Source organism: Gymnoscopelus braueri, assembly GCF_963280865.1.
Source record: "Gymnoscopelus braueri genome assembly, chromosome: 23".
Classification (NCBI taxonomy): Eukaryota; Metazoa; Chordata; class Actinopteri; order Myctophiformes; family Myctophidae; genus Gymnoscopelus; species Gymnoscopelus braueri.
Genome location: NC_137625.1, coordinates 26,762,675 through 26,789,431, shown reverse-complemented (window position 1 = coordinate 26,789,431; position 26,757 = coordinate 26,762,675). Strand labels below are relative to the sequence as shown.

General features: G+C 39.5%; 1 protein-coding gene across 1 annotated transcript; it reads left to right on the top strand.

Annotated features, from left to right (window-relative positions):
- Positions 1–1,087: 1,087 nt before the first annotated feature.
- Positions 1,088–17,135, top strand: rad51ap1 (RAD51 associated protein 1). Its single transcript, XM_080421793.1, has 9 exons — positions 1,088–1,335; positions 2,648–2,700; positions 5,115–5,253; positions 10,493–10,599; positions 10,676–10,765; positions 11,963–12,100; positions 14,628–14,825; positions 15,107–15,247; positions 16,485–17,135. The coding sequence occupies exons 1-9, from the start codon at positions 1,319–1,321 to the stop codon at positions 16,610–16,612; spliced, it is 1,011 nt and encodes a 336-aa protein (XP_080277919.1). The 5' UTR covers positions 1,088–1,318; the 3' UTR covers positions 16,613–17,135.
- Positions 17,136–26,757: the final 9,622 nt, after the last annotated feature.

Sequence of the window (26,757 nt, the reverse complement as noted above, 5' to 3'; positions counted from 1 at the left end):
AAAAAATGTATTCCATGGATTAAAAAAGTTATAATAATTATGAAAATAGCCAATCTACAAGCTCACAAAGCGTTGCATTGACATTTTAGAAATAGGGCTTATTGTAAGACAAGTTATTAATGAATAATGTAGTATTTCTGTAAGTTTGTTTGGGTCGCAGGGAGACACCAAAAGCTGAAGTGTGGGCTCGTGCTGCCCTCTGCTGGAAGGCACACACATGTTGAGGTGAAGTAATTCTCAACAGCAAACTAAAGGGATACAATCTGAGAAAGAATTCCTCTTCGATGTTAAAGCTCACCGACTAAATAATAGAGTTTTGTTTGTAAGTTTCCTTTGTATAATGTCGTTTAGCCTACTCCCTACACCATTGGTTCTCAAAGTGGGGTCCGGGGACCCCCAGGGGTACTTGAGGGGGTCCCCAGCTAAATGATGGACAGGAACCAAATGGGCCCTTATGGGTCTGTAACTCTGAGAGTGTACAAATGGAACCAAATGGATCCTAGCGGGTCCATTTGGTTCCATTTGTACACTCTCAGAGTTCATTAACATTGATTTTACAATATGAATTGGGGTCCCAGAGGTATAAATGCCATTAAATGGGGGTCCGTAGCATAATGCATGTCAAACTGGGGGTCCTAACAACCTTCTCTTATTGGCGTCCCTGGCTTATCTTTTCAAATGGGGGGCGCGGGGTAATAAGTGTCAATTTGGGGGTCCTTGACATGAAAAAGTTTGAGAACCACTGCCCTACACTACTGTGTGTGTGTGTGTGTGTGTGTGTGTGTGTGTGTGTGTGTGTGTGTGTGTGTGTGTGTGTGTGCGTGTGCGTGTGCGTGTGCGTGTGCGTGTGCGTGTGTGTGTGTGTGTAGCAGCAGATTCGACACGTTTCTCTTCCGGGGAAAAAAAATAAGCATTCAACTGCAGCTGATAAAAAAAATTGACAGGTCAATATATTTATTTGCATGGCCAAAAACAAGTTACTTTTTTTATTTTTTATTCATAAGAACAAAAGTTTTATTGACATTTGTTGTTTTTTTGTTTAACCATCGAATCTTGCGCGGTGAATCGTCAGATGGGTCAACAAAGCGTCAGTGTTGTTCGGGCGGGCTGGTTGAAACAGTTCAGACCTCAGTAGTTAGTTTGTCATTCTAACGTGGTTTAAATTTAACTAATGGACTAGTTATTTATATTTAGCGTTTATAAGTCTCATGTGGCGTTACTTTACTTTACGTTACACCGTTACTGCTGCCCGTAAACACGGTTTATTTGTGTGTAACTGTTAACTCTAAGACCATAGCATTAGCATTATTATATCACTATGGAGCGACCACCAAGGTAAGAAGTACTCACATTTTTTACTTAAGTAAAAGTATCAATACTACAATTCAGAAATACTCTGTTACTAAGTTCAAGTCTGGTATTCAGAATTTACTTGAGTAAAATTACAAAAGTATTGGCATCAAAAATGTACTTAAAAGTACCAAAAGTAAAAGTACTCATGCTGAAATCTTCCATTTCATGTTTTGAAAATGTATAAAATCATTTGAAAATAGCCGAAGTCTATATAGGGCTGAAGTGGTTACAATGTATGTTTTGTAATCATATTTTAAATCTTCAAAGTAACTAGTACCTAAAGTTGTCAAATAATTGTAAAAGTACTATATTTGCCTCTGAGATGTAGTGGAGTAGAAGTAAAAGTATTGAAATTTGGAAATACTCCAGTAAAGTAAAACAAAAAAAACTCAAAAATCACAGCTGTTCTTGAAGTTACTTAACATCTCTAAAAAGGCCAGTGGTGGAAAAAGTACTCACATTTCTACTTAATTGATTGATTGAATTATTTATTAACAGTTTGCAAAGACAAGCACAGGGAAGTACAGTTCAATACAAGGTCTGTTAAATGGATTTTAAACCCAGGAAAGCACTATGGCATGTTTCCATTGGGGTCCTTTGTACTCAAAAGTATCGATACCACAATGTAGAAATACTCCATTACAAGTAAAAGTCCGGAATAAAACATTTACTTGAGTAAAAGTACAAAAGTTTTGGCATCAAAATATACTTAAAGTAGGCTACAGAAAGTAAAAGTGCTCATTAATCAGAATGTCCCATTTTAAGTTTTGAAGCTGCATAAAAATCTTTTGAAGATAGCAGATTTACAAGCTCACAATGCATCGCGTGAGCTTGTAGATCTGCTATTTTCAAATAGACGAAATATATAGAGCTTAAGTGGTTAATGTATGTTTACTAATAAAAATACAAATCTACAAAGTAACCAGTAACTAAAGTAATCAAATATTTGTAGTGGAGTAAAGTATAATATTTGCCTCTGAGATGTGGAGTACTGAAAATTTCAAATACTCCAGTAAAGTAAAACAAAAAATACCTCAAAACTTTTACTTAAGTACAGTACTTGAGTAAATGTACTCAGTTACTTTACACCACTGCTTCAAATCTCTAAAAAGCTTAACGTGAAACCGTCTTAAGATGCTTCAATGGCCTAAACAATTACATGTATTCATCTAATAAACACTGTCTTGGCCCGGTTCCTAAGTTAGCTACAGTATGTATATGTCATTGTTTTGGTATATTAATGACTTCATGCTGAGTGCAAAAAGGTCTTAACTTAAGTTTTGTCTTCCAACAGGAAAACAAAGATGGTCAACTATTGTGATTCCCAAGACTTTAACGATGACGATGGTGAGTTTTGTTTTGGGCATATTTCATTTCAATTCATTTATTTATTTATTTTCAGTTTATACAGGATGCATATACACAATTCAATTCAATTCAAAGGGCTTTATTGGCATGAGAAAACATACGTTTACATTGCCAAAGCAGAAAGTACAATACAGCAATACAATCAAAACAAAAAATATGTAAATTTGAAAGTCAGAATCTTCAATAGATCCATTTCTATGTACCAAGATCACTGGGTGCAGGTATAGTGCAGGAATATACACAATGATTAGTCTTTAGGGTGGTTGTGTTCCGTTTGATATCCTTCTCCTATCACAGCAACTCACGAATCTTGCTGCTGTGTTTGCACATTGTTGTGCTTCGCCCAGCAGATATGGGAGTTTTTTGTCATTGGTCATGTTTTCAAAATCTCTGTGTGTGGTTGTAATCTGTGGGAAGTATGTGTCTCTGATGTCTTGGTACAATGGACAGACGGTTAGGAAGTGTAGCTCGGTTTCCACTTCATTTTGTGTGCAGTGGGTGCATAGTCTGTCTTCTCTCGGGATACAGGTCTGCCTGTGACGACCTTTCTCGATCGCAAGACAGTGCTCACTGAGTCTGTACCTAGTTAAGATTTTTCGTTGTTTTGGGTCGGTCACGGTGCTCAGGTATTCTGCCACTGCGTATTCTCTGTTTAGGATCAGATAGCATTCTAGTTTACTCTGCTTTTGTGTTGCTACTTTCCAATATGTCAGGTAGTTTTCCTTTTACTGTTTTATAATTTGGTTTAGTCCAATGGGTTTTCTATCTCGTGGCTCTGTTTGTGTTTGTGCCCGGAGTTCCAGGGCCAGCTGGCTGAGGAGGCATCTCTCTAGAGTTTCGCTGTGTGTTGTGCCTTGTTATGGAGTGCATCTAGGTCGCTTTCTTTTAGGTGGTTGTAGAACTTAAGTGCTCTCTTTTTTATTTTGATTATGAGTGGGTATCGTCCTAATTCTGCCCTGCATGCATTATTTGGTGTTTTTCGCTGGGTACGGAGAATGGATTTGCAGAATTCACACACACACTTAACGTTACACCCTCAAAAGGTATGATAGCTTATACATAACACAAATGCTAGACCCAGACAACCATACCAATAACCTAGCTCTGGTCCATAGCGTTAGAAGGAGTTCTCCTTAACGCTATGGGACTTTCGAGCCTTTGCGCACGCACCACAGGCTGCGCAGCCTCTCGTCTGTAGTAAAAATAAAAAACCTTTCGCTACTCACCAAAACAAAGACTGTTTTATAGAGTAGCCTACTCTACTTAAGTGGGAATACTCTGAGCCCCCCACCTCACGTCTAAAATAGTGGAGTAACCAAAAACATCCGCAGTAGAGTAACCAAAAACATTTTTTCCTTCCGGTGAAATATATTTCTTTTCTGGCCAAAAAGTGTATTTTAGACGTGAGGTGGGGGCTCAGGGTTCTCCCACTAAGTAGAGTAGGCTTTCAACTCCATAAAACCGTGTTTGTTTTGGTGAATAGCAAAAGTTTGTTTTATTTTTACTAAAGACGAGAGGCTGCGCAGCCTGCGCTGCCACGGGTGTGAGGGGAAAGGAACGACAGTACCAGAGCGTTAAGGAGAACTCCTTCTAACGCTATGAACCAGAGCTACCAATAACCATGATCCTGGTTATGAACATGAGTCATTCATCTTTCCGCATTGGCTAGATGTCAAATCAGCCGTTTACTTTCAAGTTTGCTTTATAATGTTCTACACCTCATTTTGGAAAGGAGACATTCTTGAATACGTTTTTCTTGTGTCTGGGGCCTATTAAAGATCTGATGGGGGAGGAATATGCTGAAAGCATAATTACGCAACTTTGGAATCCAAGTGATGCCCCCAAAGGAAAGATACCATACAAGACGATTCTATTGACTTCTATTTGTTTAAATTCAGGTGATGCAGCCTGTCAGGTGTAGGGGATGTGGAGTGTAACAAGGCCTAAGATATATTATTACATACTGGATTCGGCTCAATTGATTGTGGGTTTAGTTTATCTTAAATTGAGTGTGTCTAATGTTATACGTCATATTAACAAGTTAATTTCTGCAATCCACTTTGTTGCTGACTCAGAATGGTGGAGACTGGCGAGTTAAACCAGTGTCTCTCAAAGTGGGGGCTGGGGACCCCCAGGGGTCCTTGAGGTGGTTCCAGGGGCCCTCAGCTAAATGATTGTTACCAAACAGTCCCTAGAGTTACATGTCTGTAACTCGTGAGAGTGTACAAATGGAACCAAATGGACCCTTACTGGTCCATTTGTACACTCTCAGAGTTATGAGAGTCCGTGGCCTAGTAGTTCATACCAAATTGTGGGTCCTTGAAATAAGAAAAAAATGTGAGAACCACAGATCTCATCATCAGAGTTGTTTCTTTTCTTCTCATTTGAATCAGATGACTTTTCCTCCAGTGTGAAAGCTCCCTCCCGCAAAAAAGCCAGAGAGGAAGTGAAACAACAGAAGAAGAAATCATCAAGCAAGTACTCCAGTCAAGACGAGAGTGATTCACAGTCCAAAATAAGCAGCCAAGACAGGTGGGGAATACATGATGCATCAGGATGGATTATTTGTGAGAGTGTGTTTATTAACCCATTAAGACCGGGAACTGTCATTTTAGATTTATTTGGCTATTCAAAAATAGCAGATATACTTGTATATCTGCTATTTAAAAAAATGAGATTTTTTTTTGCAAATCTCTGAATACATATATTTTTAAAGCAAACATTTGTAACACAAATCTTTGCTTCTGGGGGGTCTCTCTCTCCCCATCTCAAAATATTTTGAGATGGGGGTCCGCGGCCAAATACATATCATTTTAGGGGGTCCTTGACATGAAAAAGTTTGAGAACCACTGATATAGAAACAGTTTCCAAAAAACTGTTAGGATTTAGAAGACATTTTGTAGAATCGGCCGCAGGTCTTAATGGGTTAAATCGTGTCAAGTTCAAGTTCAAGTTTATTATGTCCCAAATTGGGCAACTTATGTTACAGCAGATAGTGAGAAAGTAAGAAACTCCAACACACAGTAAACATACATACACAAGACACACATAGACATAGACATAATCACAAGATCCAGATAATAATAGCTACTCATAGCTACCTCCTCCTGCTGCTGTTATTGATGGCACGAATAGAAGTAGGTACAAATGAGAATTTGTACCTATTGTTTTTAGCTACAGGGGTCTTTAACCTTTGGCCGGAAGGCAAGAATTCATATTCAGGATTTAGGGGGTGAGAGCTGTCTGCCATAATAGAAGATGCTTTCTTAAGCACCTGCTGGTCATATATATGACTCAGACAGCTAAATTGTGCCCCCACAATCTTGCTGGCCCCCCTCACAACCCTGTTAAGGGCATTTTTCTGTTTAATGCCAAGGTTTCCATACCAACAAATGGCAGCAAATGAAATAACAGACTCTATGAAAGCTCTGTAGAATAAAATCATCAGTGACTTGTCCACCTGAAATTTGGCTAGCTTCCTTAAACAGAAGAGGCGCTGTTGACCTTTCTTACACACCATTTCAGTATTGAAGTCAAATTTCAGACGATCGTCAATAATGGAGCCGAGATATTTATAAGTGGTTACCAAATCCACTGTCTGGCCATTTATGACACTACTCTGAGGAGCTGGTGGAGATCGTCTAAAATCAATACACATATCTTTAGTCTTTGTGACATTCAGTTGTAGGAATGCATCTTCACACCAAGAAATAAAGTCATCTACAACTGGGCCATGACTGGCTTCACTATCACTCAAAAGACTAACAATCACAGAATGTTTTGACTCCTACAATCATTTGTATACAGGATGTACAAGAGTGGGGAAAGAACACAACCTTGGGGTGAGCCGGTGGATGATGTTAGTTCTCCAGACAATTTACCATTCACCCGTACCCTCTGGGTTCTATTTGTGAGAAAATCAAGAACCCAACCAATAATACCTGAATCTAAGCCAAAGTTGTTAACTAATTTTTCAACTAGTATGTGTGGCTGAATAGTGTTAAAGGCTGATGAGAAGTCAACAAAAAGCAGCCTAGCATGTGTTTTGCTAACTTCCAGGTGTGAAAATAGAAGGTTCAGTAAGGTGATGGTAGCATCGGACACTCCTCTCTTAGCCCTGTATGCAAATTGCAAGGGGTCCAGGCAACACTCAGTTTTTGCCAAGAGCTCATCCTTAACAAGCCTCTCAAATGACTTCATAACCAAAGAGGTTAAGGCCACAGGCCTGAAGTCATTGAGAGCTTTGGGACGAGGACCCTTGGCAACCGGCACCACAATGGATCGCTTCCATAAAGATGGCACCTTCTGCTGAGTAAGAGACAGCTGAAAAATAAAATAGAAAATAGGGCCTAGCTGTTCTGCACAGACAGTAAGCAGACGGCCACCTATATTGTCTGGGCCTGGACTTTTCTTAGGTTTACACCTTTTAAAACACGTGGTCACACTATGTTCATCAAAGGAGAGGTCATGAACCCTAGATTTCACCAACCCCTTCCTAAGCTCAGAATGTTGCCCTTTGAAATCATGCACATCAAATCTGGTATAGAACTCATTAAATTCCTCTGCTAGCTGCAGATCTGAATTATAGCCACTAAGCTGTATGTTAGTCCTACCCTCTTCTTTAAGTCCTACAATAGTTTTCATACTACTCCAGGCAGAACCCAGATTATTCATCCTGAGCTGATTTTCAATTTTGTCTTTATACCTCATTTTTCCAGCCCTGATTTCTCGTTTTATCTCTTTCTCTATATTGTGCATTTCTACAAGGTTCCCTTCTTTAAATGCCTTTTCCTTTTTTTGCAATAGCCCTTTAAGTGACTTAGATACCCATGGCTTGCTGTTAGGATAAATCTTGACAGTTTTGACAGGGATCACTGTGTTCTCACAATAAGATATCCAGCTACAAATAACATCAGTGAGTTCATCAATGTCATTACACGACTGTTTAAACATGTCCCAATCAGTGCAGTCCAGACAACCCTGTAGAGACAGACAGGCGTCATTATTCCTCCAGTCCTTTACCCGGATTGTCTGTACCTTCTCCCTTTTCAGCACGGTGCGATAAACAGGGATGAGATGCACACAGTTGTGATCAGAAGATCCCAAGGGGTGGAGCGAGATGGACTTATAAGCGTTCTTAATGTTGCCATAACACAAGTCCAGTATGTTTTCATACCTGGTCGGGCACGTGACATACTGATAAAAGTCTCGCAGAGTATCTGACAATGTACAGTGATTCATGTCTCCAAGAACAATATTAGGGGCATCGGGAGATATAGATTGGAGCCTCTGGGTTACTTGGTGAATCCGTTCACATGCATTACTCCTGTTTGCTTTCGGGTGGATATACACGACAGTGACAAACAGCTGGGGGAATTCGCGTGGCAGATACTGAGGGCGTAGTGAGACGGAGAGCAGCTCCAGATCAGCTGTACAGATCCTCTCTCTTATAATCACGTTTTTACACCACCGCTCATTTATATATAGGCACACACCCCCGCCCGTCGACTTGTCCGTGATCACAGCGTCTCGATCCAGACGGATTGGCTGGCCGAATCCGTCGATCTTAAGTTCCATATCTGTGTCTCTTTCTTCCAGAAAAGTTTCAGTTAACGCTAGGATACACGCATCTCTGAATTCATGGCACAATTTGACCCGTGCCTGCAGTATCCCAGTTTTGTTACGCAGGGATCGGACGTTAGAAAGGATAATAGAGGGAAGAGGTATACGTGACAGGGGCTGGTGTCAGTCGGGCTGGTGTCAGTCGGGTGGAAACCTCATATGTCCAAAACTGTTACTTATTGATTGATTGAATACTTTATTTAGAAAGACATGGTAAAAGTACATGGAAGTACAAACTGTTTTGCCTTTTTAGGATTCAAATTCAGAAGTAGCAGATCTACAAGCTCAAAACGCGTCGCTTCGCACTTCGAGTTTCTGTGAATCTGCTACTTTACTTTTGTAAGGTCAATTAGGGCATTCATTTACAAAAGAATACAAAACGTTTGAATATGGAGATTAGAGGTTTCTTCCCAACAAAATGCTTTAATTATAAATGTTTTGTGCTATGGGATGAACACTTTCAGGGGCATCGGTATTACAGTGTTGCATTGTTGCACTGTCAGATTTTGTAATCTTATAATATACGTTGTCAGAATCAACTTGGTTTGCGTGTGTTTGTGTGCTGAAAGAAAGACTTTTATTTAGACCTGTTGCATTGGTCTCAGTCAAATGTTTATTCTCTTGAGATTCAAAGCCAAGTGCTGAATAACTTCTCCTCATGGCTGGGAAATAGGGACAAAATATCACAAAGTACCTCAATATCGATATTGTGATAATATATTGAGACAGTATGATATACCTTTTTCTTTTTACATACATTCAATCTTTATTTAAGATTCTCAGAGAGATAATTGAGGGAGACCCTCATTTGCAATGATGCCGAGATTACACACACATATAAATAACAAGAACAACAAGAAAAAAAATAAATAAAGTTGACACAAACAGTTAAAACAGTTGCATGTTAACAGCAATCAGTTAAAACAGTTGCATACAGGTAATGCACGGTTATTATATAAACTTATATAAAGACTCAGGTGCACCAAAGCTGAAAGCAGTCTTTCCCAGTTCCGATTTGGCAAAAGGAAAGGAACCAGAAGGACTATCCAATCGCTGGAGCGAGTTAGAATGTGACTAGGTTTCTGACGTAGCATGGAAGAGATGTAAGTTGGTAATTTTCCAACCAGGGCTTTATAAACGAAGAGGTGCCAATGATTATTGCGCCTCTCAGTCAGAGAAGACCAGCCCACCTTATCATACAGGGCACAGTGATGAGTGTTGTAGCTGTCACCAGTAATAAACCTCAGAGCTGAGTGGTATACTGAGTCCAGAGGCTTGAGTGTGGAGGCGGCTGCATGACGGTAGATTATATCTCCGTAGTCCAGTACAGATAGAAATGTGGCTTCAATAATCCTTTTCTTACAGAGCATGGGGAAACTAGTTTTATTCCTATATAGATATAGATGCATGCGACGCATTATGTGTTTGTAGATTGGCTATTTTTTTAAATGTTTGAAAGTATAAAATGGGCCTAAAGTGATTCAAACGACAAGAGAAAAAAAGACGACAAGTCATATTATCCATATATATCCAAAATACCAGATGACGAAGGAGTACGGCTATAATTTACGGGGGGGGGGGGGGGGGGGGGGGACATTAAAAGTTGAAATATAGAGATACAAGGTTTCTGCCCAACAGCAACAATATGTGAACAAATAACCAACATACATTTGCATAGTATAATCACTAGCATCTATCAAAAATAGGCAACCAGAAGGCATACAAGGAATGAGAAGTGCTAGGGAGAGGGGTAGAATCTGAAGAGGTGGGTTTCCAGACTGAGTTGGAAAATGGGGAGTGAGTTTGCAGTCCTGACTAATGGGGGAGGTCAAGGAGGCCTGTGTTGGCTGATCTAAGGCCCAATTCCAAAGTCCTCCCTAAGCCCTCAAGTCCCGAACCCTCACAGACTTGAGTGACGTCACCTGGTAAGTGCTTGAGGGTGAGGCAAGGGCTCCAAATGGTATAAAGGAATGGGACAGCACTTTTTACAGTCAATGCTTTAAAGTGTTATTATTATTATTATTATATTTAGTTAATTCTGTTCATTTTAATTTGTGTTTAAATTAGAATTTGTCTATTTTACTTCTCGTTAATTCAATTAACCGTGAGCATGAGCTTCAGCTGAATTTCTGTCCTTTTGGTGTCATAGAAAACCGTTGGTTGAGAAGGTGTTTGAACGGGATCTAGAAGCAGCCCTCACGCTCTCCTTGCTGCATTCTTCAGATGGGAAAGAGGATCAGTCTCCCAACGTCACAGGTGCAGTGGTCAGCGAAACTACATTTTGTTGACAGAGAACAGTGTGTGATTGTTGTATTTTTCTTTTCTTTGGAAGATGTCGAAGAGTGTCCAACACAAGAAGATGAGAATGTACCTCCATCCGTGCAGCACATTTCCAACTGCAGTGTGAACCTCGCTGTTTTGGGTATTTTTTTTACCAGCACCTATCCTCTATGCTACGGTTGGACAAAATTATATATCATGACATTTTTACCATATACCTTGATATCGATGTTGTGATGATAATGCAACACATTGTGGACTTGTAGATCAACTATCTTTTGCTGTTTGAAAAAAAGTTTAAAGCATAAAATAGGGCATAAATCAGGGGGTACTATAGGGGTTACTACCAGTTATTGATAAAATGATAATCTAATATGTTTAAGGATGAAACATTGACACACTTTGTGTGAATCTGCTGATCTGTAAAGTGTTGAACCAAATGAAGTCAAAAGCTTGACAAGTGCAACTGTTAATGAATAGAGATGCTATTATGCTCTTTTCTTTGGAACATATTGACATAATAACTGGACTTTTGGTCATATTTCAATATGTCAATATTTTCTAACCAAAATGTTGTAATTAGGGGGTGATTAGAGGATTCCGAAATCAGAAGGAGGTACTGAAACCAAAAAAGTTTGAGAACCACTGGCTAAAGTTATTGAAACCAGGAATAGAAACTTAAGCCATATCAGAATATTACAATATCCCAAATCCCAGGCAGACGATATCTAGTCTCATATCACAATATCGATTTAATACCGAGGTATTGCCCCAGCCCTACTTTGTGCTTTGCTTTCATTCTCCCCATTGACACACTTTTAACAACACATACTTTGTGACACCGTATTCAAACAGCATCTGGAAGGCCATCAAGCAGTAACTCTTTGCTTTTACGCTGACAACTGAGCATCATTTCACCCGTAACATTTTTTACTTCACCCTTAAAGATTTTATTTAAATAACTTTCAACCTGGTGTCCCCATTTTGGGCAAACATTTCAAATAGCCTTTTTGTTTTTTCCACAACCAAACATTTTCAAAAACAACGAAAATACAAAATCTACAAGCTCACAACCTGTTGCGATGAGCTTGTAGATCTTCGCCATGAATCCAAGTGTATTATGATCATGAATACAAAAACGATCATGAATACAGCTGTGCCATGGTCTGATATGCCTTGATGTGCCTTGGGCACAAAAAAAACACTCCTACACTGTAGAGGAGTGGTTTTCTTACTTTTTGTGCCTGTAGAGTTATCCTGTAGAGTCTACAGGATAACGGAACAATTGAATGTCCTGTAAGAACAGAATGAAGAAGGATCACAAGTGTTTCTCCTGCAGGTCTGGATCAGATCACAGCAGAGCAGGGCTCACCCTGCGCCCCATCCAGACAGAGGAAGGCTGCATGCAGCACACGAGAGCCACAGGGGGGCAAGTCCAAGGACGAGGATGAGGACTATCTGCCCAAAATGACACCAGGTTAGGGGCTGGGCAGTGGGCGCTATGACTTCAAATCAATATCATGATTATTTCAAACCTTCGCCTCGTTTACGATTTAACCCGCTAAACCCGGGAAAGCATCTGTGTCATTTTAGATTTTAGTGTTGGCTATTCAAAAATAGCAGATCTACCATCTACAAGCTACATCTGCTATTTTTGAACTTTTTTTTTTTTTTCTTGAAAGTGTGAGAACTACTGATTCAGAAGGCATTTGTGGAATCGGCCTCAGGTCTTAATGGGTTAATGAACAATTATTTTAGACACTTTAATTCAGATTTTCAATGCCAAAAATCTCAGGGGCAAGCACACAGAAACAGCATCTCAGATCACATTGATTCTTTCCAAAGGGGGAAAAAAAGGGAAAAGCCAGCCCTTACAAATGATCCAAGTTTAAGCAACTTTATGAATATTGAAAATACACTTGCACCAGAACAGATCCATATAGCATATGAATATAAAACCCCATTTCTATTCCCCCCCCCCACCCCCCCCCCCCCCCCCCATACACCTTTTCTTTTTACACTGCCCTTATAGTTCACTGACAAGGTTATTTGATATTATTAACAGTTATTTGATTTAATCAACGATAACAAATTAAATGTGATTTTTCCAAAATAGCAACAATAGCCAATCTACAAGCTCACAACATGTTGCATCGCAAAGCGTTGTGAGATTGTAGAACTAATATTTTCAGTATTTTAGCATGATAGCATTGTACAACGAAGTATAATATAGGGCTAAAGTGGTTAATCACACTAGTTGATTTAGCCAATAAACAAATCAATTGTATTTTTTTCAATTATTCAGGATAACGGAACATTAAATTGTTTCGTTATCCTGTAGAAGAGTGGTTTTCTATCTTTTTGTGCCCAAGAATGTTACCTCTAGTCATGATAGTTTTTGTACTCATGATAATAATACACCTGTATTCATGGCGAAAATAGCCGATCTACAAGCTCGTCGCACCAGGTTGTGAGCTTGTAGATTTGCTCATTTTGTTATTTTTGAAATAATTTTCACCTACAATGAGATGCCCAAAATAGGGACACCAGGTTGAAAATGGTTTAAATAACATTTTTACGGGTGAAGTTAACATCGTTAAGGTTTTACGCTCATTTTGTCAATTCGTTGATATATAAAAAAGTTAAAACCTTAGGTTCTAAATGTCGGTTTTGATACATTCTTTGCTCATTGCCCAGCCCTACAATAGGTGGTGGTGGTGTTTTTTTACCCTTTAGTTTTCCAGGGTAGGTTTGCTGAACACAAATGCTCTTCGTCAGCAACACCCTGCTTCAAAATCACTCACACATTCACACCAGGGAGCTGCCCTGTACAAGCACAATCGGCCACTGAGCAGCTCCACAGGAGCAGTTGGGGGTTCAGTGCCTTGCTCAAGGGCACTTCAACGGTGTTGAGGGAGGAGTGAGTGATGGTCATTCACTTCCCCACCCAGATTTGTCAACACGTACGCTCCTCTAACATTTAGTCCCCCGCTGCCTTGTCTTCCAAATCTAGATAACTCACGGTTCATGTTTTGGTACAATGTGATCTAATCCAGTGGTTCCCAACCTGAGGTCCGGGTCCCCTTTGGGGGGAGGGGGGGGGGGGCACCAAAGGTTGTGAGGCCTGTTTGGAGGTAGTCCAACATGTCATCATCATTGTCATCATTTAATAATGATGTCACCGTACTGATCATCATCACAAGCTGTCACCTCTTGGTAATCACAGACTTTGTCTAGTGATTGGGTGATCGTGACCCAAATGTTTGTATATAAGGCATAGGCCTGTCACAATTATTACATAATCGTCTAATCGCAATTATTTGAGATCATCGCAATTATTTTTGCATAATCGTCACACATTTTCAAATATTAAAAAAGCAGAAATAGCAGATCTACAAGCTTACAACGTGTCACATTGTAAGACACGTTGTAAGCTTGCAGATCTGCTATTTCTGCTATTATTAAATGTCAATAATTTCATTGTCTATTTCAGTTATTTGTCATATCTGCCCTGTGCAATTTTTTATTACGAAGCCTAAAATACTTCATTTGTTCCAATGTTTCAATGGCCAAACACAATTAAATCTTTAATCGCAATTATTTGAGTGACAATTAATCGTCAACTTAAATTTGTAATCGTGACAGCCCTAATAAGTATCTCTGTCAGACTACTGTATTATGCCTGAAGAAGGTCATCACTAGTGACCCAAACGTTGCCTCTCCTTCAATAAATGTACTCCTGTACCGTGCAGTCATTGGGTCATTGTATTGTCAGAAATAGTTTTTTCAAAATGTAAAAGAAATAAGAAAAAAAGTGTCAATAACCAATCTACAAGCTCACACACTATGTATAAGCTCACGCAGTGTGAGCTTATACATAGTTGGGGTTGGGTTGGTCTCAGCTTTTGTCAGATGTAAGAAGGGGGGTTCCAATGCAAAACCTGGTTGAACAACTGATAAAAACCTGCTTTTGTGTGATAATGTAACAATGACTTTGTGTTCAGATACAGACAGCGATGACGATTTCAGCGACGCACCCGAAAGTGAGGATGAAGAGTTCACTGTGAAGAAAGTCAACAAAACAACGCTCGTTTTCAAGAAGGACAAAAAGGCAAAGACTCAGAAGACCAAAGCTTCCCCCAAGCCCCCTGTCTCCAAGAAAGAAAAACAACCCTCCAAAACCTCCAAATCACATACAGCAGGTCTGTCTTTGAAATTAAGCTTAGAAACTGCATGCTGCATTTCATTTTAGGGTACAGTTAATGAAACTCATTGATTTAATTGATTATATAAAAGATAATTGACAATCGATAATTTTATAAAACTAAGTCGAGAACAAGTCGAAAACAATGTAACTTTGGAACGATGCATGTTGGGAATGCATGGCCTACCCGTTTATGCAGTAGCCATTATACCTGTTGTTAAGACTACCCAGTGTGTTACCATTCATTTTTCAATGTTAATTGGTCTGTCTGTCTCACAGCAATCTCAGAACCAGGCATAAGTCCTCCCCCGACAAAGACTGCATCCACTTCCAAAAGGCCTGCCATCTCTACCAGCACCCCTGCATCTCACCCTCTCAGCCCAGCAGGTGGCAGCAGAGTACCAAAGTGGAATCCTCCAGGTATGACCGACAGATTATCCACTTACCCCAGGGCTCTATAGACGAATCCACAGACGTGCTGCCTGTAGGCAGTCATAACTGCGGTGCGGAGCTTGACACCGCAGTTATGACTGCATACAGGCAGCGCGTCTGTGGATTCGTCTATACTAAGCCCCCTCCTTTTTCCCTCTACAGTACAACACCATATAATATCTCTTCGCTGAAAATTAAATATATTCGGCCGCTGACTCTCATCTCAAAATGTTTTGTTCCATAGGGACCCCCCCCAGAAGCAAAGATTTGAGTTACAAATGTTCACTTAAAAAGATATATATATTCAAAGATTTGCACACATTTTCAAGATGTTTCGAAAACGGCGTGTGACGTGCTATGAGCTTGTAGATCTGCTATTTTTGAATAGCCAACCAATTTGCTATATACTATGTAGCTAAAATCTAAAATGACTTCAATGTTAATGTAACCAAATGGACCCATAACCATAGACTGTGCCCATAACACTTAGTCGACCAGGGGACGTGAGGTGAAATATGACCCTTTTGGCTTTCCATAGAAGACCTGCAAGCTCACAACTCATCCCATTGAGACGTGTTGTGAGCATGTAGATCCGCCTTGTAGGTCAGTGTTTAAATCACAGATGATTTGATTGAGAAATGTGCCCAGATTGTCCGCTTTGGAGAAAATAAAAGTGTTGGATTTCCTACTGAAACACTGTATATACGATACTTGAATTTCCCCATGGGGATAAACAAAGGTCTATCTTATGCAGTGGTGAAAGAAGTACTCACATATTTTACATACATAAAAGTAGCAATACCAATATATTTAAAAAAAAACTCTGTTACAAGTAAAAGACCTGTGTTCAAAATGTTACTTGAGTAAAAGTACAAAAGTATTGGCATCAAAATATACTTAAAGTACTAAAATGTTCAGTACACAACGCGTGTTTGTAGATCGACTATTTTCAAATAGCCTATGTATAAAATAGGGCTGAAGTGTTTAATGTATGTTTTATAATATAATAATTGATATCTGCAAATTAACTAGTAACTTAAGTTTTCAAATAGTTTTAGTGGAGTAACAGTACAATATTTGCCACTGAGATATAGTGGAGCAGAAGTAAAAGTACTGAAAATTGAAAATACTCCAGTAAAGTAAAAAATACCTCAAAATTGTAGTACAGTACTTGAGTAAATGTGCTTAGTTACTTTACACCACTGATCTTATGTGATTTCTTCAGGTCAGGTGGGTAGAAGCCCCGGGTCATCGCAGACGGTACCAGGAAGGTCTCCGGGACAGGGACTCAGGCTAGGATTGTCCCGGCGTGTTCAGGTCAAACCTCTACACCCCAACGTCGCAAGTCACTGAGTCATCTCTTCACCTGCCCGCCCCGCGGCTCTCCTTCTGTCTGTGGCAGTGGATGCCAGCCAAACCAGTTTTATTTTATTTTACATTGTTGACATTTTAAAAAGTGAAGCATCCTTGAAATACAGAATATTGTCGCTGCCAGGCGGAAACCGTGTATGTCCAAAACCGTTGCTTTTCTGGACATGGAAAAAATAACCTGTGTTCTAAAGGATCCAATGTAATTATTATTTAGTCCCAAGCTCTTGTCAATACTTTTCATTTGTTAAATATTTATAAACCCCACAGACACACACAACCACTTTCACTGTCACTTTCAAAATGTTTCAGTAAGTAAAAATACCCGATCTTCAAGCTCCCAGTGCACGTTGTGAGCTTGTAAATTGGCTATTTTCACTACTTAGGCATTACTTGACGAAAAATACATTAAAAGTTGAATTATGGCGATACAAGGTTTCTGCCAGACAGCACTAATATCCTTTTCCAGAGCAAATTAAAAAGCTTAAAGGGGAATTTTGGACTAAAGTTTTCTTACCTTTTCTATGACGTTATGATATCTTAGGATGAATGGTACAGTAGAAAAATTTCATAACTCCACCCCTGAGCCGCCACAGCTTAAAAGGTGCGCGGATAGGCGCGGATAGGCGCACCGGATAAAAAAAAAAAAAAAAAAACAGAAGTCTCGCTAGAAGAGATTGAAATCTCGAGATTTCAATCTCGTCTAGCGAGACTTCTGTTTTTTTTTTTTTTTTTTTTTTGGTTGCATAGTGTTCTGTCACTATGAACGGCAGATCTCACCAAAAAAATTATTAAAAAAAGCTATTAAAATATGTGATCTAACCTAAGGCCTATCCGCGCACCTTTTAAGCTGTGGCGGCTCAGGGGTGGAGTTATGAAAATTTTCTACTGTACCATTCATCCTAAGATATCATAACGTCATAGAAAAGGTAAGAAAACTTTAGTCCAAAATTCTCCTTTAAGGCATAGTCATGAGATTGTGATTTGATGACTTGTTCCACATTAGAGTATGAATGTAATGCAATCTCATAGCTGTCATAGCAGTAATTGTCTCATATTTGTTAATTGTCTCAATGGAAGTTCATGTCTCAAACTCACAAACTGTTGATCATATTGGAGTCGATTGCTTAGTTTTTATATGCCTCCCCATTGTTTGTGAATTCATTTATGTCAAACCTTTTTTTCTTTACTCTTTTTGTTTGAAAGAAAAAATAAACATGTATATGCTGTACATTTAATTAAAAATATTTAAACATGTTAAACATTTCTAAAGTGCATAATCAAATCATAGGTCAGACAGCTGTGCTTTCTGAGGTGTCTGGACTGTAGATTGATTAGAGAGCAGTGGAACAAAAGAGAAAGAAGAAACATCTGCCCCATCTGAAACTTTCCAGAAGCTTGTGGAATGTGGATCTATTTTTGCTACTTTTGAAACATTTCAAAGATTCCTTTTCAGGCAAACATGTCCACATTAAGATGAACATTTTAAAGTTTGAATGGGGTTTCTAGGTGTACCTGCCCAAGTTTGTACTTTTTCCCCTTTTAAATGTCCATTGCCATTGACAATGCATTGGGCGCTTAAAGTTAAATATTTCAAAAACTACAAATCATTTCAAAGTAAAACATCTCAAGGATGCATGTCCACAGTAAGGTGGATTTTTTTTGAACTGAATGGAGTTTCTAGGCGAAAGTGTTTTTTTGAGGATGTCTTAATAAATAAAATAAAAATGTAATCGATTTTTCTTAGCACATGCATTCCATAGGGCTGGACCACACACGGACAAATTACATCAACTTGCAATGGGAGTTTTGATTGATTGATTGATTGAATACTAAGGATTCACACTTTGTAATGACTGGTGGTAGGGCATTCCACATTGTGGTGGCATAGCAGTAGAATGTATTGAACCCCTTGTTTGAGCCAAATGGGTTGAACGTGATTTGTGGAGCTCCCTCTGGTATTGTGTCTGTGGACGTTTTTGATGTTTGTGAAGTAGTTTGACAGGTACATGGGTGTCTTTGTGGTGTATTGTGCTGAGGGAGTGCATTATTTGCATCTCTGAGGCAAGTAGTAGGGGATCAATTCATCTAAGTCCAATTACATTTTGAGAACAATGTTTTTAGGTCAGATTTAAATTTGGCTGGGGAATCGAAGTTGATTGTGGCAGTATACAGTAGCTGCTGCGTGTGTGTGTGTGTGTGTGTGTGTGTGTGTGTGTGTGTGTGTGTGTGTAAGAAATGGGTCTGTAGGTCACCCACCCTAGCTGCTGAGGTCACAGCCAGATACATGCAGGGGTGGCTGAGATATTACCTGTCTTTCTGTCTACGTGTGTGTGTGTTGTGACTTTCCCTCATGGGATACATAAAACAAAAAACAATAATGGTCTATCTATCTTTTTGCCTTTCTCTCTCTCTACCCACTCACCTGTCATCTACTTGATCAATACATCAATGTTAATCACTTTACTCGTCATCAATACAGGTCCATCTGGGTGGTTTAGGAGCATGTGTTTTAATTTGTTGGAGAAAAGGGTCAGCAGAGACACGAGACAGAGAGGGGCGTTTGGCTTGGTTTCACACAGCAGACCACCTGTGGAGTCTGGGGGTGTAGAGTAACAACCTTCTCTCAGAGTACGCTAGTATATAGGCTATGTAAACTTGTATTAACTACAGTAGGTCACCATCATTTTGACCAGTTTGGGTTTTTTTTTGGCCAAAATGAAAGGACCATAGCTGTTGGTCTGGCACATTTAGCCCATTAATGTAAATGTGTACTTTACATTACTGCTGATTAGTTTTCCAAAGCATAGTGTGGCTTGTTATTCACAACATGTTCACAATGCAGCGTTGTGACATGACATTGTAGATCACAGTTGATGGTCTGACGGTCACAGTTGGTCAGAAGCAGTGGTGGAAAAAGTGCTCAAATATTTTACTTAAGTAAAAGTACCAATACTGCAATGTAGAAATACTCTGAAATACTTCAGATGGCCATGACAATTTTAGCCAAAGTTAACTACCTAACTAGCACTTAATTACTACTGGACTATTTGAAAATAGCAGATTTACAAGCAGATCTGCTATTTTCAAACATTTTAGTACTTTTACTTTTGGTACTTTAAGTACATTTTGATACCAATACTTTTGTACTTTTACTCAAGTACATTTTGAATTCCAGACTTTTACTTGTAACAAAGTACTAACTGTCTGTGTGATACCCTCACAATTGTGAAGCAACTTGTGAAGTAACTTTTATTTTTTTGAAAAGGTGTATGCACTTTATTATTATTAAGTATTGTCCAGTACTTTCATTTTTATTATTCCTATGGTCACCATGGGATGAGAAGCGGAACCTTTGTGTGTGTAGCAGGTATTGCCTAAGGGTCCCCTTTAAGGTCTGGGTGCCTCCCCCATTTCCTTCAGAGGAAAATTAGGAACACAACTGAAGAGGTTCATGTCTTCATTCCTGTGCCTGTTTACTGTGTTTTTCAGGTCAGTACACTGTGAAAACCATATTAACTTAACTCCTAAGGTTTAATGTTTATGTGAAGAGACTGTGATGGGTTTTAATGACGGATTTGAGTGTTTAATGTAGAGTTTAAAAGACGGTAAAAAGTCCGCAAATTGACGTGCTGATTGATTGAATAATGGCGTCTGCCTCGTGTTATTCCTTTGAAGATGGCGTTGGCCTTGTTGTGTACTGAACACAGTAACATGTTTGTTTATATTTATCCACGACATTTCCAATGTTTGTTACCTGAACACTTGACAAATACATTATTGGTGAAGGGTTTTCTAAGAATTATCTGCAGCTAACTTTGTTTTATTTCATTACCTGGAGCTGAGGTGATGAACAGATATTTGCATTTATGGTATTTTTCTATTGTTACTCTTTATATTTTCGAAGTATTTTGGGTGCATTGTCTTTATTATTGATTAATAGCTTTATTGCAAAAGTGCATTTATTGAGGTTATTGTGCTTTGGGTGTATTGGAATATGCTCATCTTTTCCATTATTATTACCTACAGTTAATTGATATTCCCTATGTGATGATGTGTCAGATGTTTTGAAAAGACAGTCAACTACTAAGAGTAGCATCAAGCTAAAGAATGTGGCTTTATGTTGCACAGAGACTGATCCTTGATTTTATATCAGATGCAACTTGATGTTGAATCTATTGCACTAAGTGATGGTAGCTACATGGGACCAGTAGCCTACAAATACTGAAATATGGCCTTTGAATGTATTTCATTGTGAAGTGATGACTGAGGTTTAATGGGAATATTGAAGCCATGTGGTTATATTGTAAATGTGAAAATATGCAAATGTATTTAAGGGACAGCAGCTCATAGATGGGTTTCCTGTTTGTAAACATGAGAGGATGATGCGCGCGCAGTGGAGGGTTGCGCGCGCAGTGGAGGGTTGAGCAGTAGAGGGCGCTATTACCCGCAGCAGCTCTAGTCAAATGTACATTCAAAAAAGAAATGGTCTTCACCGGGTTTAATGAAAGTAGATTAAATGATGCAGTTTGTAATATCTTCTTTACTCAATAAAAATGATTTGTCGGAAGTTGGATCTGTTTGTATATAATAGCAGCATTATGCCTATTATGCCTAAAATAGCAGCATTATGCCTATCTAAATCCCGAAAATAACAACAGAGTGAATGGCGCTTCCGGTTCGTTCTACCACCCGCATGCGCAGATTGCGCACTCTGCTCTGTGATGACGTCGCGCGGAAACCCATCTATACACACAACAGATATACAGATACTCACCTGTAAAACACCAACACATATTCAACACATTCACCCACACACATACATGCCATGCCATACCTACCTGGAACTAGGGCTGGGTGCGGTAACCGCAATACCGCCATACCGCGGTACGGTATACCGCACCGCACGTCAGGTTCATTACCGCGATAAAAAAAAAAAAAAAAAAATTATATATTACATTTTTTTTTTTTTAAATATGTTTTAAAAAAAAATGTGTGGAGGTACCCCGGGGCCGGGGGTCGACAGGAGTCGGAGCAGGGCCAGTCCATTATTATTAAACTGGGGGTTTGCTTTTGTGTGTGTGCCTGGTAATTCATTATTTCTTGGCTTTAGTATTACAGAAATTGTTAGATTGAATATATATATAGTCTACCCACACAACACAGACATATAAAAAGTAAGCATAAGCTGTTTGAGTTACATTATTTTCAAGTACTTAGCTTATATATATGTATATGTGTGTGTGTGTGTGTGTGTCAGATCCGTAGACCGACCCATCACCCGTGATTATTTCAAAATACGAACCAGACCCGCCCGTCAAATAAATGACCCGTTGTCCGCCCGTTTATCCGTGTAAAATGTAAATCCTATTGAAAAGTGTGTTGAAAAAGATAGCAGCCTTCAACAACAGCGCTACATTCAGTGGTCAGGACCCTCAATAATAATTTAAGGAGTATCTGCTGTAGGCTATTTGTTTCAATCAAGTTGCCAGGCCTGAATTGGTCTATAGACGTTTGACATTGGGATGTCGGGATTACGGGTTTAATATCGTCGGGAAAATGGCATGTCGGACCTATAGAGACACACGACCGGAAGCGGAAGGCCTACAAATTCACGCCCACTTTTGACACAGCGCCGCTACTCGGGGTCCGTTAGAACGATGATCTGCAGCATTTGCAGCTCTCAATGCAATCTCTATGAGAGGCATTGTAAAATACCGTAATTTCACTGGTTAACTACTATATTTTTTTGTGTTCTAATAAACTGTCCCATTTGTTTAATTTGTCCTTTTTAATGTCCCATATCTGTCATCTCGATATACTACCCACAATATACTATAATATACTCCATCAGTATGTCAAAACCGCTAGCATCGGAGATCTAGAGTTTAAGTGGTCGCATGGTATATACGTCACGGACGCATCCCTTGAGGTTTTCAATACCCAGAAAACTGGCGAAAGTAGCCGTTTTCAAGATGTTTTGGTCATTATCTCTGGAACAGAAGGTCCAATCTGCTCAGTTCAAAGCTTGTTGGATGCGTGACTTTGAGGACATTAGGCACGCATTGACACCTTTTCGGGTAATTTTTTTTTTTTAGGGGAGGTGAGATCTTAGTTGGGCAGGCGACCACCTGTCCTCTCTCTACAGTGGGTACGCCACTGGTCGCCGCTCGGCGCTCGTAAAGACAGTGATGTCACTGAAATGTGACAACTTGTCTGTCTGCCGTCTCGACTCTGCTGTGTTAACATTATGGGTAACTCGTTAAAGTGGTAAATTAAATGTGAAACACATCAACTATTAAGAAAACAAGAAGATATGTTGACAAAGACACTCCATACATTTGGAAACATATTTTTATTTAAATCAATATCGTCTTCAGTTAATGCAGGATAATTTTAAAAGTAGGCTAATTCTCATATTCTCTCATAGAGATTGCATTGAGAGCTGCAGTTCATCGTTCTAACGGACCCGAGTAGCGGCGCTGTGTCAAATGTGGGCGTGAATTTGTAGGCCTTCCGCTTCCGGCCCTGTGTCTCTATGGGATGTCAGTAATATGGGTATTTTTTTGAATTATGGGAGGTCGGACTATGGAGAGGTCATGACATGGCACCCCTTAAAGTATGCATTTTGTTTTTCACGTGACAGCAGCGTTAAACATTGAATGTATACAATATGTTGTACTTTTTGTATCGTTGTACCTTCATGCAAAATAAATTAAGTGAAAACTGGTTGAGGTGTCCTGTCCGTGTCCTAAATGTTGTGTAGTAGAGGAAGTGTGGATGGCTTTGGTCGATAACGCACTGTGTGGTCACCTTAGCCACTTAAACACTACAGTACTTTGTTGTACGTCAAATATAAAAAAATGGCAGATCTACAGCTTGTAGATCTGCTATTTCCATAAATGGTTTGCCTATTTTCTGCAAATATTTGATTATTATGACCCAGAATAGGGACAGTATGGTTCAGGTGAAGGGACTTACACCTGCACTAAAGCGCCTTAAATCACCCGATGCTTCAGAGGCTAATTGTCCACAAGAAATAATACATGATTAGATAAAACGATTACAAAATGTATCTTTTAAATAAATAGTTTGACTTTTCTATAGAGTTCAACCAGCCTTATTCTCCATGACGTCTGTTCTGAAGAACACTAGACCCAAATGTCATGTCTCTTCACCTGTTCATGTTAATATAGCTTAAAAATGCTAGACGTTCCTCTTCAACTTAAACTTTATTGTCACATGATATAAGTTTACAGGTATAAAGGACTGGATGACATACTTTTGTTCAGGCTTCCTATGAATTGCATATTGTTAAACTAGAAAAAGTGCTCCTCGGAGCACAGGTCTCCGCCAGGTCAGGTAGGTTATTGTGGGCCAGCAATGTTCGGAATTTGCCAATCAGGATGGAATATGAAAAATCTTGATCACTTGAGTATAGAGATAATGTGTACTGATTTTCATGATGTTTGGACCAAATTTCCTGCCTCCTGGTGGCGCTATAATAGGATGAAGACGACTCTCCTACCGGGATACTACCGTCAGGAGAGCCACACTGGGCAGAAACAGTAAGACTTTTTGTAAGAAATGGTGTGAAGTTCTGAATAAGTGCTCGCTGGATCTTATGCTGTTAATCATCGAACATTGCAATGAGGAAATGACCACCACTCAGGTGGAAATCTCACAAGTGGAAAAGGACATCAAAACAAAGTTTGGTGCCCAACAACTGAAAGACATAGACCAACAGTGCAGCACTTTAATTGACACTTATCACAAAGAATTGCTGGATTATAAACTGTACAAATATCAACGAGACACATTTGACTACAGAGATGATAAAGTATACAAGTGGCTGTCTGGCGGAGAGGCACGGAGACCATTCAAGACACAACAGGGAGCAACACACGGAGCAGCACACGGCGTTCCTTCCAGCGGCACTACTTCAGAAGAATTGGGAGCAGAAGACGCAGCCAACAGGCCGCGTTTTTTAGGACCGCGCCTAATAACAAGATCAAAAGCAAAAGGTCGGGTAGACATCTGAATCCTAACGAAATAACTGTCCTTTCTAAAGGTTTATCATTTGTACCGTCTAAGAAGGCGGATCCTTCCACTACAAAAGTGGAACTTTTCAAATTTTTCAGATCTATAAAACTGAAAGCTTTCTTTAACAAGGACAGCAACATTGTCAATCCACCTCTTTCTCCCCAACTGGGGTGATCAGAAGAAATAAGACACAGTCACGTTACCGATACATCGGTCGAACCGATACATCGTCATTTTGGACCCCGATGCTGACATCGGGCATCGGTCATTATTTCCCCCGATGTTCCGATGTTTATGTCATTAACATTAACAGTTTACAGGCTGACAGTGTCTCATGTGCAGCTGAGCGTTTGATACAAAGTTCTCCTAAATTGTGCTGCTGCTGCGGTAAAGGTATGTATATTATGTGAAATCCACAAAGATTTCTCGTTTTCCTCAATCTGTCAATAATAATACTGACTGGGAGATAAAGTTATGTATCACTACAATGCCTTCCAGAGAGACCTACAGTCGGTGCCTATTGACTTTGTCGTTTGTCATGTTGACATCACACTCCTCATTTGCCTCACTCACTCGTGCAGTAAATGTAGTTCCAAATACTACCACGAGGTGGCGCTTTGGAGTCACTTTTTTTTTGTTACAGACAGACAGACAGACAGACAGACCTGAAAAAATAGCAGATCTACAAGCTCACATTGCCTGGCGTGTGTGATTATAATTTTAATTTATATAATATACTATTATATACTACTATACACGTCGTGTAGACCTACTTGTAGATTGGCTTTTTTTTTTTTTCTTGCATCATTTGCTGTGTAGTATTTATCTTACTTGTTTCTACTTTTTTGAAAATGCGCAGACAGTGTAGTGGTGGAAGCTGACGATTACTGATTTTAGGGCCCGCGTTCGAATCCCATGCTGTGAAGAAGTGTAATTGCTATTTTTGAATTTATATTGTTAAATCAATGTTAATGTAACTCTGAGAGTGTACAAATGTTGTACACTCTCAGAGTTACACCCCTGGGGGTCCCCGGACCCCACTTTGAGAACCAATGGTCTCTCTCTCTCTCTCTCTCTCTCTCTCTCTCGTTCTTCGACAACTGTTAATAAAGTATGCAATCAAATACACTGTGTGTGTGTGTGTGTGTGTGTGTGTTAACCGCAGTGTTAACCGCAGTTTAGGTTGGATTTGGGTCAATCAAATATAATTATTAATTAATATCGGATAAACCGCGGGTGAAATATTGCAGTAAATAATTTAATGACATCTAATATATCTATCCATAAAATAGCTAAATCTCTGCGTGCTTGTGTCTGTAGAGTGTGTACAGCAGCCTCTGTGCGATGCGATCACAAAAGCAGTGCGCTCAAAGAAAGGCTATTTTCACTACTTTGGCTACTCTGGCCTAGGTTGGCCTATTTACAACCCGTACATCTACATAAACGTTCAGATTTCAAATATAAAGTGCTTAACTCATGGCCATGGATGTTACAATTCACTTCGAGTGGGTATAAGTACCTGTATCTTCCGTATTGTTCAATAAAAAGCATTTTAATCCGATCGGTGGCCATTTTCTCATAGAGTTATAATGTATCAGAGTGCAATACTCCTCCCAACCGATAGGGTCGCGTAGTTGAAAGCATGGAGAAAATACGGAGACATTTTTTTTATTGGACAATACGGAAAATATGGGTACTTATGGGTTACCCGAATAGAATTGTAACATCCGTGCCCATGGGGTCAGCACTTTATATTAGAAATAGGAACGTTTATGTAGATGTACGACACCAGGGTGAAGTAAGTTCATCCATGACCGTCGTAACAGACGACCGTCATGTGACCCATGGCCAACAGCGAGGTGTTTGTTTTCATTCTTATAAGACCGCATGGCTCATTTATATGCACGTGAAAGTAACTAAGCGGAAAGTAACTAAGTACATTTACTCCATGTCCACTTGTTGCTGAAGGTGGTAGGTAGGAGCAAAGCTGTAAAAGCTGGAGGTGAAGGTGGAGCTATAGCGTCATCGGTTCAAGACAAGTGTCTGTACTCTTTTGTTAATGTCAGAGGCTACAATAAGTTACTGTA